This window comes from Nuphar pumila, chromosome 2, assembly GCF_984573655.1.
Source record: "Nuphar pumila chromosome 2, dmNupPumi1.hap1.1, whole genome shotgun sequence".
Taxonomy (NCBI): domain Eukaryota; kingdom Viridiplantae; phylum Streptophyta; class Magnoliopsida; order Nymphaeales; family Nymphaeaceae; genus Nuphar; species Nuphar pumila.
In genome coordinates this window covers 82110110-82123073 of record NC_143250.1, presented here as the reverse complement: position 1 = coordinate 82123073, position 12964 = coordinate 82110110, and the positions used below count along the sequence as shown (strand labels likewise).

The 12964-nt window shown below is 38.4% G+C and overlaps 1 protein-coding gene across 1 annotated transcript; it reads left to right on the top strand.

The window, feature by feature from the left end:
- Window positions 1-3899: 3899 nt before the first annotated feature.
- Window positions 3900-12066, top strand: LOC149845856 (28 kDa ribonucleoprotein, chloroplastic-like). Its single transcript, XM_089996047.1, has 4 exons — window positions 3900-4420; window positions 10877-10978; window positions 11068-11355; window positions 11517-12066. Exons 1-4 carry the CDS (start codon window positions 3971-3973, stop codon window positions 11571-11573), a joined length of 897 nt encoding a protein of 298 aa, XP_089852173.1. The 5' UTR covers window positions 3900-3970; the 3' UTR covers window positions 11574-12066.
- Window positions 12067-12964: the final 898 nt, after the last annotated feature.

The window sequence follows — 12964 nt, the reverse complement described above, 5'->3', positions numbered from 1 at the left end:
CAAGGCTTGATCTTCAGCAAACAAACTATGCTGAACACATTTATGCAATTAGATTGAGTTGATACAGTTTGCACTTGTGATTTCTAGTTCAATAGTTCTATACCTTTATTCTTTCCAAATATTTTCTCGATATATACTAAGAAATAATGAAATTCTTCATTAACAAATTTGCCTTATATTATCCCTTGACAGGGAAAAATTGATGTATGGGTCATACCAAGCCCTCAATGCGATTTAATTCCTCAAACTATTTGACTATGATAGCGATTGCTTCTGATCCGTCTTATTCCACCCATATGTGAAATTTTTAGTATCATTAAAGGCCATGAACAAAAGCGATCTTCTTTCTTTGTGAATATAAGCTGCAAGAAACTTAGTAGTTTGCATCATGGGAGACTTGGTTAAAATCTGTCTTCAGTCAAGGGATGTGAAAGATGGACAACATCACATGTCATATGATGCTATGATGTGCTCATTTCAAGCATTGGACTGTTGCTCGTGGAACGGATGCTTGTAACGATAGGGACAATTTCTTTAATTCCAATGGTCCAAGTGTATATGTGTGGTTTGTATATGAAGTTTCAATGATATGTGGTTTCAAAGAAAAGCATAAAATTAGGTATTTGACTGAAGGAAAGGATTTTGTTGGACGCATTAATGTTGAAGAGACAATACAAGATTTTTCACATCAAGGGTACCCAAAAAACTAGGAAAGAAAATTCCACCATTATTCTAAATGGGTATGTTTTATTGTGGCCTAATATTGCATATTTTTATTCCATTGCATGTTATTTATGATTTAATTATAATGTGTTTTTTTTTTTAGATTGATGGCGGTTGCAATTTATTTAAATGGTGTGAGACGTCAAAAGAGCAGAATTCTTCCCTGATTTTAGATAAGGGTAAAGGAGTTGAAAGATCAACAAATGCTGCATTTGAAGAAAAATATTTGTGGAGCTAATGAAGTGAGATGTCTCTAGTTGGAATTGGAGTTGAAAAAAATAGAGGATATGACATGTTGAGAGAGAGAAATTTATTAAAAACCCAATACGCAGATTTGAATATGTGGACAGTTGATAGGATGTATCTAATTTATGAGACAGCTTAAAAAATAATTGATGAAGAAATGGAGGAGGTGTTGGCAAAGTTAAAATTACGAAAACCATTGTATCTTTATCTAAAATCTTTGTTTGGTGGATGGTAGTGAACTCTGTTTTTTTTTATTGAATGAACTTTTCTGGTTTTTATATAGTTGACGATAAACTTATTAAGTAATCAAACTAGGTTTGTGGTTTATGGTTTGAATGGAACATGGATGTTATTATGTATCAAACTTTGTTTTGTTCTCATTGGGATTTGATAATGTATGCGCAACTTTTCAATGTATTCATAAAACATATGGAAATATTGCTTCTTGTTGTGGTTGCAAAGAGCTTCTGTATATAACTTGTTAACAGGTTAGTTGGTGGCTTTTGTCATGTTGAATCGTTGATATTGAGCATCGGATTTTGTGTGGGCCATACATCAAATATGATCTTGATACACAATAAACGTATTGTGCAAAGATGTTTCAGTATGTATTTGTCTTAAGGATTGTAAGTTGTTAACAGGTTTACAGGCGACTTCTCGTGTGATGTTGATATTGGGCATCTCTAGATTTGAGATATTTGTTTGCTTGAGGGTGGGACCCATTGAGGGCCCCACATCAGATAGGACCTCCAGCTGCCAGAAACGTGCATTGTTAAGGGTAAAGGAGTTAGTTGAAAGTGGAAGTGTCCTTTTTTTTGTATATATTTAAAGAGAGAAACCACCCTAGGATTAGAGATCTAGCCGTGTCGGTTCTGCCTGCTGTACTTACTATCTCTGTCCTGGCAGCATAAAACTCTGTGGGCTTAACCCTTGCCCCCAACAAGCAGAAGTGGTTTGTAAGGCAATTAAAGCGGGTGTCGAGACTTTGAGCTTTATGTGAACATGTTTGACCCACCAAGCTCTAGCAGTTGTATCTGCTACCGATCTTCTTCACATGAGACTGCAATTGAATGCAATATTTTTTCAACTTGCCAGACCTATTTCCTCCATAAGGCATTAGTTGTAGTTGGATTTAATACAAATTACAAAAGCATTGATGCATCAATTTCTGTTACCATACAGCATAACATTACAAACATTCTGTTCCTTGATAGCTTCTAGTCACATTCCATTAGGCTCTGTTTGGGAATCCGTGCTGGAGGGATTTGTTAAGGAGTTGGGAGAAGTACAACTACTAGACTTGAAGGAAAATCAATTTCAAAAGAATTGTGGATTGGTTGAAAGCACAAATAACTCCAAGTATTCAGGCTTTCAACTACTTTTCATTCCTCGCCGTGTTTGGAATATGTAGCATGGTATTTGAGTAGCAAAGAATGCAGAGACAATTTATATCAGATTTAATTGCATCGTTGACATTTAAACTTTTTTTTTTTTTACAAACAAGTGACATTTCTCAATAGAAAATTAAGTGAAAAACTTGGCAAATTTTTTATCTGTGGTATATGATATTGAAGCAGGAAGACAACCAAAATGTCTAATGCATAAAAAATCAATGACAAGAGTGACCATTTGGTAAAAATGTCAAGTGATGGCAGGCCACAGGTAGCCCAACCCATACAGATTGAGTTTGTATTCATTTTGAGCTCCAGCATGGCCAGGCCATGGCCTGCAATGAGATGGCAGTCCCCCCACCGAAAAAAAAGGGTCTGGCTAGGCCCAAGTTTAGTCCCTTGCTCGGTTGGTCCAACTTGAATTGGACTTAGGCCCAGCCAGCTTGTTGGCCACCTCTATTTCTATGATTAGCAGTCTGTAGGCGATGGTAGTAACTTTTCTCATATGAAAAATTCTTTCTATTTTGTATTATTTCACTTACAGCAGATAATTTAGTACATGAAAGAAATCTAACTTGTAGTAGGTATAAGACCAGACAAGTTGGTGTATTTTAAAACTGGTTTGAAAATTTTGTGCTAGTTTCCCACTTGTTAAAGAAAATTGGCACACACTAGCACACACATTATAAGCAATGGGAGGGAGCATCACATAAGAAAATTAACCTTTTGTTTGAAAGAAAAGCCTTTGTGGACAATTTGTATACAGTATGGAGGAGAATCAAATTAGTTAAAACTCTCAGATTTTCAGGGACTCACTGGAATAAGGCATTTAATGTGTTAAATGCTGTTAAATTTTTTTTTTAAGGAAAAAAGCTGCAAAAAATTTACTGGGGTAAATGTAGAAGAGATCCAAACGTAAGGAGCATGGAAAGTCAATGTATACTCTCAGATTTTCAGGCATTTGCCGTAGTAAATGCTGTAAAAAAATTATTGTGGTAACTATTGAAGGGACCCAAAGTGATAAATAGGACATTTAATGTGGTAAAATGCTGTAAAAAATTAGAATCATCATATTTTTAACGACTCATCGGAATCCTTGTGAATCAATGATTCGTAAATATCTCCTCTTTCCAAGGGGAGTTTAAATGGTGTATTTTACGTAGATGGTGTTGGTTGATTCCCAGCCTTATCTAACTCCTTATCCGGAACAAAAAATCAAGTCCTTATCCACAATGCCACGTAGGATAACTGTCTCAGGTCCCCCATCCAACTCCTCCGGTACCACCTCCCAAACACAGCCTTAGGGTCTTCGGACGAGTCTTTTTCTAGAGTTTTTACAAATTAGACCCTACCTTTTTAATGTTTTGCAGAATAGTCCTTGGACGAGGCACATGTTTCGTTTTTCTAAAGATTTTACAAATTAGTCACTACCTTTTTCGTATTTTTCAAAATGGTCGGGTACAACAAGAGCTTTTTTCTAGAGTTTTTGCAAATTAATCCCTACCTTCTTTGTTGTTTGCAAAATGGTCCAACGGTTCTGAGACTCTCTTTTCGTTATCCATTGTTACTTTATCCTGCCGCGGCATCGGCTCCGGAGTCCGGACTGCAGAATGCGGCCCTCCATGTCCATGGTATCATCCTCTTGCTTCTCCTCCTTTCCTCCCATCCCCACAACCAGCAAAACCCACTATCTCAACCTCTTCTCATCTTCTGGTTCCTTTCGATTCTCTCCTTCCTCTTCCACCTCTCTCCCGCCGACCATCTTCTCATCCTGCGGCCCGCAGCCCGTCTCTGCTCTCTCCCTGTACTCGTTCAATTTCCTCCCCAGCTATACCGCTAAGAGGGTGTCCAGAATTCTTGCTGTGGTCGAAGAAAAATCGACGGTGGAGACGCCGGTGCCCGATGAATCGACGGCGGAGGCCGAGGAGGATGTCGCCTCAAAAGAATTGGAAGTGGGTGTTCGAGCGTGTAGGCTCTACGTCTGCAATCTCCCTATTAGTACTGACGTTGGTGAACTCTTGGAAGTGTTCAAGCCGTATGGGTCGGTTTTATCGGTAGAGGTATGTGGGTGTTTCCTTTTTTTCTTCCTTTTGCTTTGTAAAGAGGCTTGCCTCCCTATTCTGACCGTTAAAATGCGTCTTGGTAGACGATTTCCTAGGGATTCTCTTCTTAACATTTATACGATGCATCTCATGAGTTCATATACACTTGAAAATGGTTTCTTTTAAAAAGAAAAGGGTTTTGTTTAGGAATCTTCGTTATGTTTAGTTCATTACCAATTGAAAAATGCATTAGGCATCTACACTGAGTTGTCTTGATGTCTTCGTATCGTTTTGGTCAAATGTGTAATCGGTTACAAGGATTGGCGAATAAAGATGACACAGAACAGCTTATGACGACTGGGTTTCCGGAAGGCTTCACTCGTTTCTCTTGTTTTTTATTCTTATCAACTATTTATTTTATTTTATTTTTATAATGGATGTTGATAGTGAAATGAGATTTTGGATGAATTAGATGATATCAAACAGATTAATCTTTGTCACAGTTTTTATTAGTTCAACTCCCCATGAAGAGGATTCTAGTTTTCATCGTGAAATGGTTCTGTGTTCGTGTGATGACTATCTTCAGTCTTGGCCTTTGGCATCTTCAACTATTTAGTAAGATTTGGAACACCTGTAAGCCGGAAAAGTGGTGATATAGCTCTGCCAGAGGGGAAATTGAAGTGATGTGATGGGTTAAGGAGAGAATTATGCTCAAGTGAAACATCAGATTTCAAAGAATTACCTGAATGGTAGTGTTAGATGCACCAGTGCAACTGTTTATCGGGATTGAAGTGCAGTTGCAATGCCAAATATGATGATTCTATATTCTCTTTCGGTGGGAGCTTATAGGCATTGGATTCTTTTGGAGGAGCTCTAACTAAGAAAATAAGTGTTTTGAAAATCTCATGATGAAAATTATGTCACGAGATTTTCAATGTCTGAAAAGAGAAGCAATTTTTTTTGAGAGATTAGTGTTGATGTAATTCAAGTTGAAGAACCTTTTTAAATGATCATATAATATGTTTCTAAGCTTTGTGTAGAAGTTCGATTGTTTTAACTTCTTATTTTTTATAAGCTCATGTCTTTTACATGTTTAGATAACTAGAATATTGTTTAGACCAGTTAAGATTTTTTAGGGGCTCCTTCATTAATAATTAAGACTTTTAAAAGTTGCTTAAGTGAATAGCTTCTTACTTTGGTTAACCTTAATTAAAAACTTGCTATACTAGTTTAGGTAGGTTAGTTTATTTTCATTAGAATTAGTTAAAAAGGTTTCCTTATTAGAATAAAAGTATATGGATGAGTTGTTAATTTTGAGCAGGCTACTATACCCCCCTGCTGTTTGAAAAAAGGATGTTAGTTTTTGGTTTTTATTGACACACACTCAGCAAGAGACATTAGCAGAACGTTGACATTTTAATTCCATCAAGACTACTACAGAAATAGAACTTTGTTAAGTTGCCTTAGTCTTGACCACCAATAGGAAAATATCTCATTCAAAATATTCTGGTGATACCAGTTAAAATGTGTTCAAAAGATATGTTTCCATTTTAAATATGTGGTGTTTCACATGCAGAATTAGGGCCTGTTTGGAATGTGGTTTTGGAAGGAATTGATTAAAATAACTTCTAAGGAATATGGGGAAAATGCATACTGAAGGAACTGGAAGAATTCTATTACTGGGACTTAAAGAAGATGATATACATTTTTAAACTTCAGAATATTAAAACAATAACGACTAAGAGCAACCAGTTGATGTATATGAAGAGGTACTTCTTGTTCCATATTTCCCTTGCACCAAATACTAACACCACTTGCAAGGTTTGTATGTGCACAGGTGGAGGACCACAGCAAATAGCTTTTGAATTCTAGCATGCAGGCATGTAGAAGTTTACCACTTTTCTCGAGTTATTGCTTTATACCCTTTCCGCACAGTATGTGAAAGTAGAATGCAATAACACCAATGGCAATGATTGTGAAGCTCTAGTTGTGACTACAACAGGTTTGGATAACCTCCGGTGGTTGTTAGAGTAATTGATGGAATTTGTGTTGAGGTTGCACATCTGTATCATAAATATTACAGAATTACACTCATTGAAAGGAGTTGTGATCATTTGTTGTCATGCATTGTTAGGACACAAACTCTCACGGAGGACAGTCCTATGGATTTTTGTGAGCTGGACGTGAGGCACTGACTTTGGAGAGAGATACGCACCACGAGTAGGAGGGGCACATAACATTGGGGGAGAGAGTCGTCTCTCCTAGTCGACTACACAGGGAAGTGTGAGGTAGATGGGCAGTCGACGACAAGGGAGAGAAAAAGACGTTCCCTTCGGGTTAATGATGGACGTAGAAGAAAAGACGAAGAAAAAATATGTTCCCTGAGAGAAGAACATGAACCAAGAACGAATATTAGAGAAACCTCTCATTAAACTTCATTGAAAATAAACCAAGTATTAGGAGGACAAAATAGTAAAATGCACAAGCATAATCCCACCTTTGATAGGAGTTTAGGGGAGCATCCCACCAGAGTCCCAGCCTGGGCAGGACTCCAGGTTTGGTGGGTTTCTCTCAGAGTCTTGGGAGAAAGAGAAACTCCCTCTGCATAGTCCTAGCTGGGCGGGTCCTGACTGAGGTGGATCTGGCTGGTCAGACTCAGAGCAAAAAAGGATTCATAACAAACCACCCTTCTCAAACAAGCCTTGTCCTCAAGGAGAGAACTCTGGGCATTGGACCTCTTTTTTCAATCTTGTTCCATATTGTGGTTTATGGGTCTACAATATAAAACTGGATCTCTGGGTTGCTCCACAAATTGAATGAACCAAGTAGGATCTGCCCCAACATGCGTACTAAAGCAAAAAACATTATTTCTGATCCAACCAAAGTCATGTGGGAGGCCTCAAATGTGGAATGGGTCAAACGAATCTGGAGCGACTAGTTGAGACAAAATAGATCCATTTTGAAGGAGCTTAATCTGGTCCAAATGAGTTGAAGATATGAAGTACCTTTAGGTTAGATAATATGGGTTTGGAACAGGTTTGAATTTGATTAGGAAATTGGACATGGAGAGGTTTTGGGATGGGATTTAACATGCTCAGGTTTAGATCCATTTTTAGGGTTTAAGGGATAAGGATATGAGGGTCCACAGTGGTTTTAGGAGGGCCCAATATAGGAGATTTGGATTCAAAACAAGAGTTTGGATCTAAATCTTCTTGAATTGGATTTGGGTCTTGAGAAAGGTCTTGTTGCTCGATAGACGCAGCAATCAGCAAGGTTAGATAACACTCATTTTGCCCATAACTAAATCGAATGCTTGTTGCGTTTGGTGCACTTGTAGCGGGCATTGGGGGGTTTTGCTTCATCCATGCCTTCTTCGAAAAATGATGCAAGATCCGCATCATGGAGAACTAGATCAATTTTCTGACAATCTTTGCATGGTCTTCCGAAGAATGATGAAAGATCTACCAAATAAATGATCCAGTCCATATTCATTCTTTTTCTTTGCTCTGTGGATTCGTAGCCTCTTTGTCAAATCGCGCATGACATTGTCTATCTTGCACAACATTGAATCGATCTCATCGTCTATCTTGCACCACAATGAATCTATCTTGACTTCACCCTTCAAGTCAAGTGCTACATGCAAGACAGGATGCTACTGGTCTGAAGTTCGGTGGTGCAGAGAGCTGGGGTAGGTTTTATAACTGGTTTTGGGCTTGGTCAACTAGTGGGAGGTCTCGATACGTAAAACAATTGAACATCTCCAGGGTCTGAGTTGGAACTGCTCTGATACCATTGTTAGAACCCGAGCTCCCACGAAGGACGGTCCTATGGATTCGGGCACACAGAATGAGGCGCAGATTGGGAGAGGGACATGCAACATTGGGGGGGAGGGGGAGAGAGAGTCGTCTCTCCTGATCGGCTGCACAGGGAAGCGCGAGATGGATGAGGGGTTAACAACAAGGGAGGGAGAAAAAGTATTCCCTCCAGGTCGATGACGAGCATAGAAGAGAGACAAAGGCAAAATACATTCATTCAGAAAACAAGAACACAAACGAAGAACGAAGCTTAGAGAAATCTTTGAATAAACTTCATTGAAAATGAACTAAGCAGGATACATTTATATATACATTTACAGGAGGACAAAACAGTAAAATACAAAGGCACAATCCCACTCTAGATAGGAGTCTAAGGGTGGCGTCCCACCAGAGTCCCAGCCTGAAGTCATGTCCAGGCTGGGCGAGTTTCTCTAGGAGTCTTGGGAGAAAGTAAAACTCCCTCTGTGCAGTCCCAACTGGGCGGGACTCTAGTTGGGCAGGTCCTGGCTGGTCGGAATGCAGGCAGACAACACTTGACTTGGAGGGTGCAGTCAAGATGGATTTGTTGCGGTGCAAGATAGATGATGAGATAGATTCAATGTTGTGCAAGATAGACAATGTTGTGCGAGATTTGGCGAAGAGGTTGCTTGAATCCGTTAAGCAAAGAAAAATAATGAATCTGGACTGAATCATTTATTTGGCAGATCTTCCGTCGTTGTTCACAGGAGAAAATAGATTTAGTTCTTCATGATGTGGATGTTGCATCATTCTTCGAAGAAGGCATGGGAGAGAGGTCGTTTGTTATGGATCCTTTCGTGCTCCAAGTCTTCCAGATCCGCCCCAGCCAAGACCCTCCTTGCAATGACTGCGCAGAGGTTGTTCCCCTTTCTCCCAAGACTCTCAGAGAAACCCAAACAAACTTGAGTCATGTCAAAGCTGAGAGTCTAGTGGGACACCCCCTAGACTCCAATCTAGGGTGAGATTGTGCTTGTGTATTTTACTGTTTTGTCTTCCTGTAAATCTATATATAGATGTATCCTACTTAGTTTATTTTAAACAAAGTTTATTCAAATATTTCTCTAAGCTTCGTTCTTGGTTATTGTACTTGTTCTCTAAGAAAACATATTTTTCTCTCACCTCTTTCTCACGTCTATCATTGACCTGGAGAGAATGCCTTTTCTCTCTTCCTTGTCGTCGACCCCCATGCACCGTACACTTCCCTATGTAACTGACCGAGAGAGACTCTCTCTCCCTTGCTGTCGACCCCCTATGCACCTACTCGTGGTGTGCACCTCTTTGGAGTCGTGTCTCACGCCCAACTTGTTGGAAGTAGGAGGGGCATGCAACGTTGGAGAGAGATAGAGTTGTCTCTCATAGTCGGCTATACAGGAAAGCGTGAAGTGGATGGAGGGTCTATGACAAGGGAGGGAGAAAAAGCATTCCCTTCAGGTCGATGATGGACGTGGAAGAAGATGCGAGGGATAAATACATTCTCTTAAAGAATAAGAACACGAACAAAAAACGAAGCTTAGAAAAATCTCTTAATAAGCTTCATTGAAAATAAACTAAGTAGGATATTTACTGGAGAACAAAATAGTAAAATACACAATCACAATCTCACCCTAGATAGAAGTCTTGGGGGGCGTCCTACTAGAGTCACAGTCTGAGCAGGACTCCAGGCTGTGCAGATTTCTTTGGGAGTCCTAGGTTAAGGGGAAACTCCCTCTGCGAAGTCCCAGTTGGGCGGGTCTTGGTTGGGGTGGATCTGGCTGGTCGGACTTGAAGCGGAAAAGGGTTTGTAACTTGCACCTCCACTGTAGCATAAGTTTCTGATATGTGATGGTGATTCAAGCCATACAGAACTTAGGGAGTTGATCATTGGTGTGAAGGTTGATGTTAGTTGAAAATATGCCAAGCAATCCATGATTAAGTTGAGAACTAGTTTTGCTCAAGTGGAGTCCGGTGTAGCATGAGTCAGAAAAGTAGAGCAATACTTATTAGAGAGTATAGTTTAGGGTTAGCTTATACTTTATAAAGAAGAATGGTTTTTATTTTTGGTAACATTAATATTTTACATATCTAAATAAATTGAACTTTCCTGGTTTTAGTTGATTAAGGATTTTTGAGAGTTCTCTTAATTTATAGTTAGGGATTCTGTTAGTTTCTTAATTGAAAGCTTGCTATACTAGATTAGCAGGTTAGTTTATTGGAAGTAGGATAAATTTCTTGTTTAGTTAAAAAGGTTTCTCAAATAAACTAAGAGAACGTCAGGTCATGGTTTTAGCTAAAATGAAACTTAATTATTGAATAAATTATTTTTGCCTTCTTTTTGTGGATTCAGTCTTCTTGGTAGATCTAAGGAACCTCTTTTCCTTAGTCAAACATATTTTGAGAATTCTTCTGCTTAATGCTACCTCAAGGTTCAAAATGCATATTTCTCATGATCGTATCGAGTCTATTTGGTTGGTTGATCTTTGGTAATATTCTAAAGCATTTATCTGCTTCATCCAATTATCCTATAGATAACATGATTTTTTTGGTGAGTGAAGTTCAATGCTTCTTCAAGTCATTCCAGTTTACAATAATACCTTATTAGGTTTGGACTTTTAATGCTTAAAGTTTTATAGAAATGCTGTGTTTGAGGCATTCACCATTGCAGGTTTCTCGGAACAGTGAGACTGGGAAAAGTCGAGGATGTGGTTATGTTACAATAGGTTCAAGAGCTGAAGCTAGAGCTGCACTTTCTGCATTGGATAAATCTGTAAGTCACAAAATAGGAACCTTGGAATGAACTTTAGCTGGTATTTCCTTTTTTTTTTAAGAATTTTCTTTCCTATGACACTCTTTCAGGATCTTGGTGGGCGTGAATTGTGCGTGAGATATGCACTTAATACAATTTCCAGCAAGAAAGAAGCTCCCAAGAAAAATTTAATCTTTGAGAGCCCTCATAAAGCCTATCTTGGCAATCTTGCATGGTCTGTGAAACCTGAGCACTTGAAGGAGCACTTTAGTCAATATGGAACTTTAGTTAGTGCAAGAATACAGTATGATCGCAAATTGGGAAGGAAGCGTGTCTATGGGTTTTTGTCTTTTTCCTCAGCTGCAGAGCTTGAGGCTGCAAAAGCTTCAGATGGAGTGGTAATGTATTTCATGGTTATGGTTTCAGGCTAATAGATATGCTGCTCTTTTTCTAACATCAAGCTTGAGAAATTTCCTTTTTTTTTCATTCAGAGTTTTAGTTCCATCTGGGTAACTATATTAGCTCATTTAATTGTTCATATCTTTCATGTACTCCGCAGGAATTTCATGGTCGTATTATGTTAGTAAGAGGAATCATCTCAAAGGTTGAGCCCTAAGCAGCTGCCACAGTTTTGGATGAACTTTTTGCTGAGTGAAACATCTAAAATCCAGAGTTGTGGGGCTTTTTATTCCCCTCTTGCATCCTGTCTCAATGGGTACCTAATTGTATAGTTTTGTGCTTGAGTTTTCAAATATTTTGGATAAGTCAATTTTTGAAATGTATTTTATTAAATATTGTGACATCAAATGAATAGAGCATTCATGCATGATGTACGGCATAACTAGTTTGAAGGCTGGTGGTTCCAGAACCTTTATCGGATTTTGCTTTGGTTGCTTGATGGTGGGTGTTCACCCTCTTTGATTAATGTGAAGTCCAACACAGTAATGCAGTTTAAAAAGGAAATACATTTCTTTCTACATGTTGAACAATAGGTTTATATGATGACTGATGTACTCAAGTTCGGCATTTAATAATGATTTGTTTTCTCAATTGTCAAGAAATGTACTGTGTTAGAACGAGTTTAAGGAGGACGAAATGAACATTAACTATCACTGTGTGCAGTCTGAAACTTTATATATTCTTTTATTTCTCCAACATGGTTTAGGACATTTCTTCAAGAACAGAAATCATGATAGTAGTAACTAACATGCATGGTCAAAGCAGGGTGTACTCTTCAATAAGAAAGGGGGAGCTCAAGGGTTTTACCAGATGAAGCCTGCTAAGTGTGTTCTCATGACCTGACTTGAAAACGAAAAAGCAAATGTGAGTTCAGCTAAAAAGTTGAGCTGGTCCAGATCTGTTTTTCATTCAAACTAAATCTTGTACTAAAGTCAAAATGGGTCGGATATATGGCCAATTGGTAACCTTATTAGGCACCTTTACAGATACAAATAGCAATCCAAACATTCTACAATGACGACTGCATCCAGACCATAGTAAACAGGAAACAAAGTGGGTACTAGAAGCAAAGGGGAAGCAGGGAAGCGAGTGTTAAAAAGCAGTATGAAGCAGAAAGCAGTTAGAAAGTAATATGAAGCAGAAAGCGGGAAGTGGTTGTGAACCGATTAGGCATGCACATGCAAAATAAAAAGAAATACATAGAAAGCAACAAGAAGCACGGGAGGAAGCAAATAAGAAAAGACATGAACACAAGTATAAAAACGCATAAACCTACTCTATGAGAAAATTACATGTTTTCTAAAATGCCTCAATTTTAGAAATGAAAAATGTATTGTATAGTCAAAATGACACATTTTCCAAAAATGCCTCACAATTTGCCAAATTCGTCAAATGAACAATATCATAGGTTCTCAAATTTTTTTGTTGCTTTTACCCCTTGCAGGTGCAAATTTTTTATTTTTGCATGTCATGACGCCCAAATAATATACTCACAAAACTCTTCAACAAAATTGCATATGAGGTTGTGAAATTCTAAACAATTTGTGA